This window comes from Myotis brandtii, unplaced genomic scaffold (assembly GCF_000412655.1).
Source record: "Myotis brandtii unplaced genomic scaffold, ASM41265v1 Scaffold26509, whole genome shotgun sequence".
In the NCBI taxonomy this organism is placed as follows: Eukaryota; Metazoa; Chordata; class Mammalia; order Chiroptera; family Vespertilionidae; genus Myotis; species Myotis brandtii.
This window is the reverse complement of record NW_005335131.1, coordinates 1-1,090: the sequence shown is the minus strand read 5'-3', so window position 1 is coordinate 1,090 and position 1,090 is coordinate 1. Positions and strand designations below refer to the sequence as shown.

General features: G+C 59.9%; 1 protein-coding gene across 1 annotated transcript; it reads right to left on the bottom strand.

Annotated features, from left to right (window-relative positions):
- Positions 1–265: 265 nt before the first annotated feature.
- LOC106724851 (protein turtle homolog B-like) lies at positions 266–1,084 on the bottom strand. Its single transcript, XM_014533755.1, has 2 exons — positions 623–1,084; positions 266–336 (listed from the first exon to the last, which is right to left on the bottom strand). Exons 1-2 carry the CDS (start codon positions 798–800, stop codon positions 287–289), a joined length of 228 nt encoding a protein of 75 aa, XP_014389241.1. The 5' UTR covers positions 801–1,084; the 3' UTR covers positions 266–286.
- Between the last annotated feature and the right edge of the window lie 6 nt (positions 1,085–1,090).

Sequence of the window (1,090 nt, the reverse complement as noted above, 5' to 3'; positions counted from 1 at the left end):
AAGCTCATTATAATATGACAACGCAAAACATATTCAGAAGGCAAATCTGTTAGGATGACCGAAAAATAAATCACAGAACTACACTCGAAGCCAAAGAGAAATGGGTTCTCAGCGAATCTGGATCATTTACACGACTGCTCCTTCTGCGGGGAACAGCGCGATCAACCAGCGGTAACCAGTGGAGAAGAGCCGTGATGGACCGCCCATTGTCACACCCTGACCGTCCACCCTGACCGTCCACCCGCACACCACAAGCAGTGTGTCCCCCGGGGCCGGGCCGGGGCACTTACGGGGACTCCAGGCTCTTCCTGCAGTGGGTGATGGAGAGCGGAGGGTCTGGAAGGAGAGAGGGGGAGACCTGCTGAGGCCGAGACACCAAAACACACGCCAGCGTCGACAGGGCCCAGAGCTGAGCCATGAGGGAGCCCGTCCCCACCCCCAGGGGCTTGCCTTCTCCAGACTCTCCCACGGTCCCCATGTCCTTTCTCCTTCTTTCAAATCAAGTCCCACTGGCAACTCTACCCTCTTCTCAAGGGGCCCCACCCTACACACAGGCCGTCTCTCCTGACGGGGAGCTTCTGAACCCGGGCCAGGTAGAGCCGGGGGCGGGGACCGCACCCACCTTTTTTGCGCTTGAGCTTACGCTTGCGCTGCTTGTTGACAAAGCAGGCGGCCAGGGTGCTGAAGAGGATGGCCGCCGCCAGGAAGCAGATGGTGGCTACGATGCCAGCCAGCACGGGCCGCGCCAGGCCGTCGTCCGTCAGGTCTGGCTGGGGGAAGATGTCTGCGGGGAGGGGCATGGGTCCTGGGAGGCGGCCTCTTCCCGAGGCCCCGCCCACTCTGACACCCAGCCCCCATGTGGTGGCCCGGCCTTAAGCACAGACAACCGTAAAGCTCAGACTCCAGCCCCGAGAAGGGCTGCCTGGCAGGGGAGGAGTGGAGGGGATGGATCACAGCCAGGGAGCCACCACATAGCTGGTAAAGAAGAAAGAGCATCAATACCTTACCCTGTGGGGGTGACAATTTCAATATCATATAATAATCTAGTGCTTATGCCCAGCCGGCGTGGCTCAGTGGTTGAGCGTCGACC

Bases quoted from the DNA above. Each gene is read 5' to 3' on its own strand.
- LOC106724851 (XM_014533755.1), bottom strand. From the start codon at position 800: ATGCCCCTCCCCGCAGACATCTTCCCCCAGCCAGACCTGACGGACGAC. The intron at 337-622 runs GTGGGTGCGGTC...CTCTCCTTCCAG, and splicing joins TAAGCTCAAGCGCAAAAAAG to ACCCTCCGCTCTCCATCACC.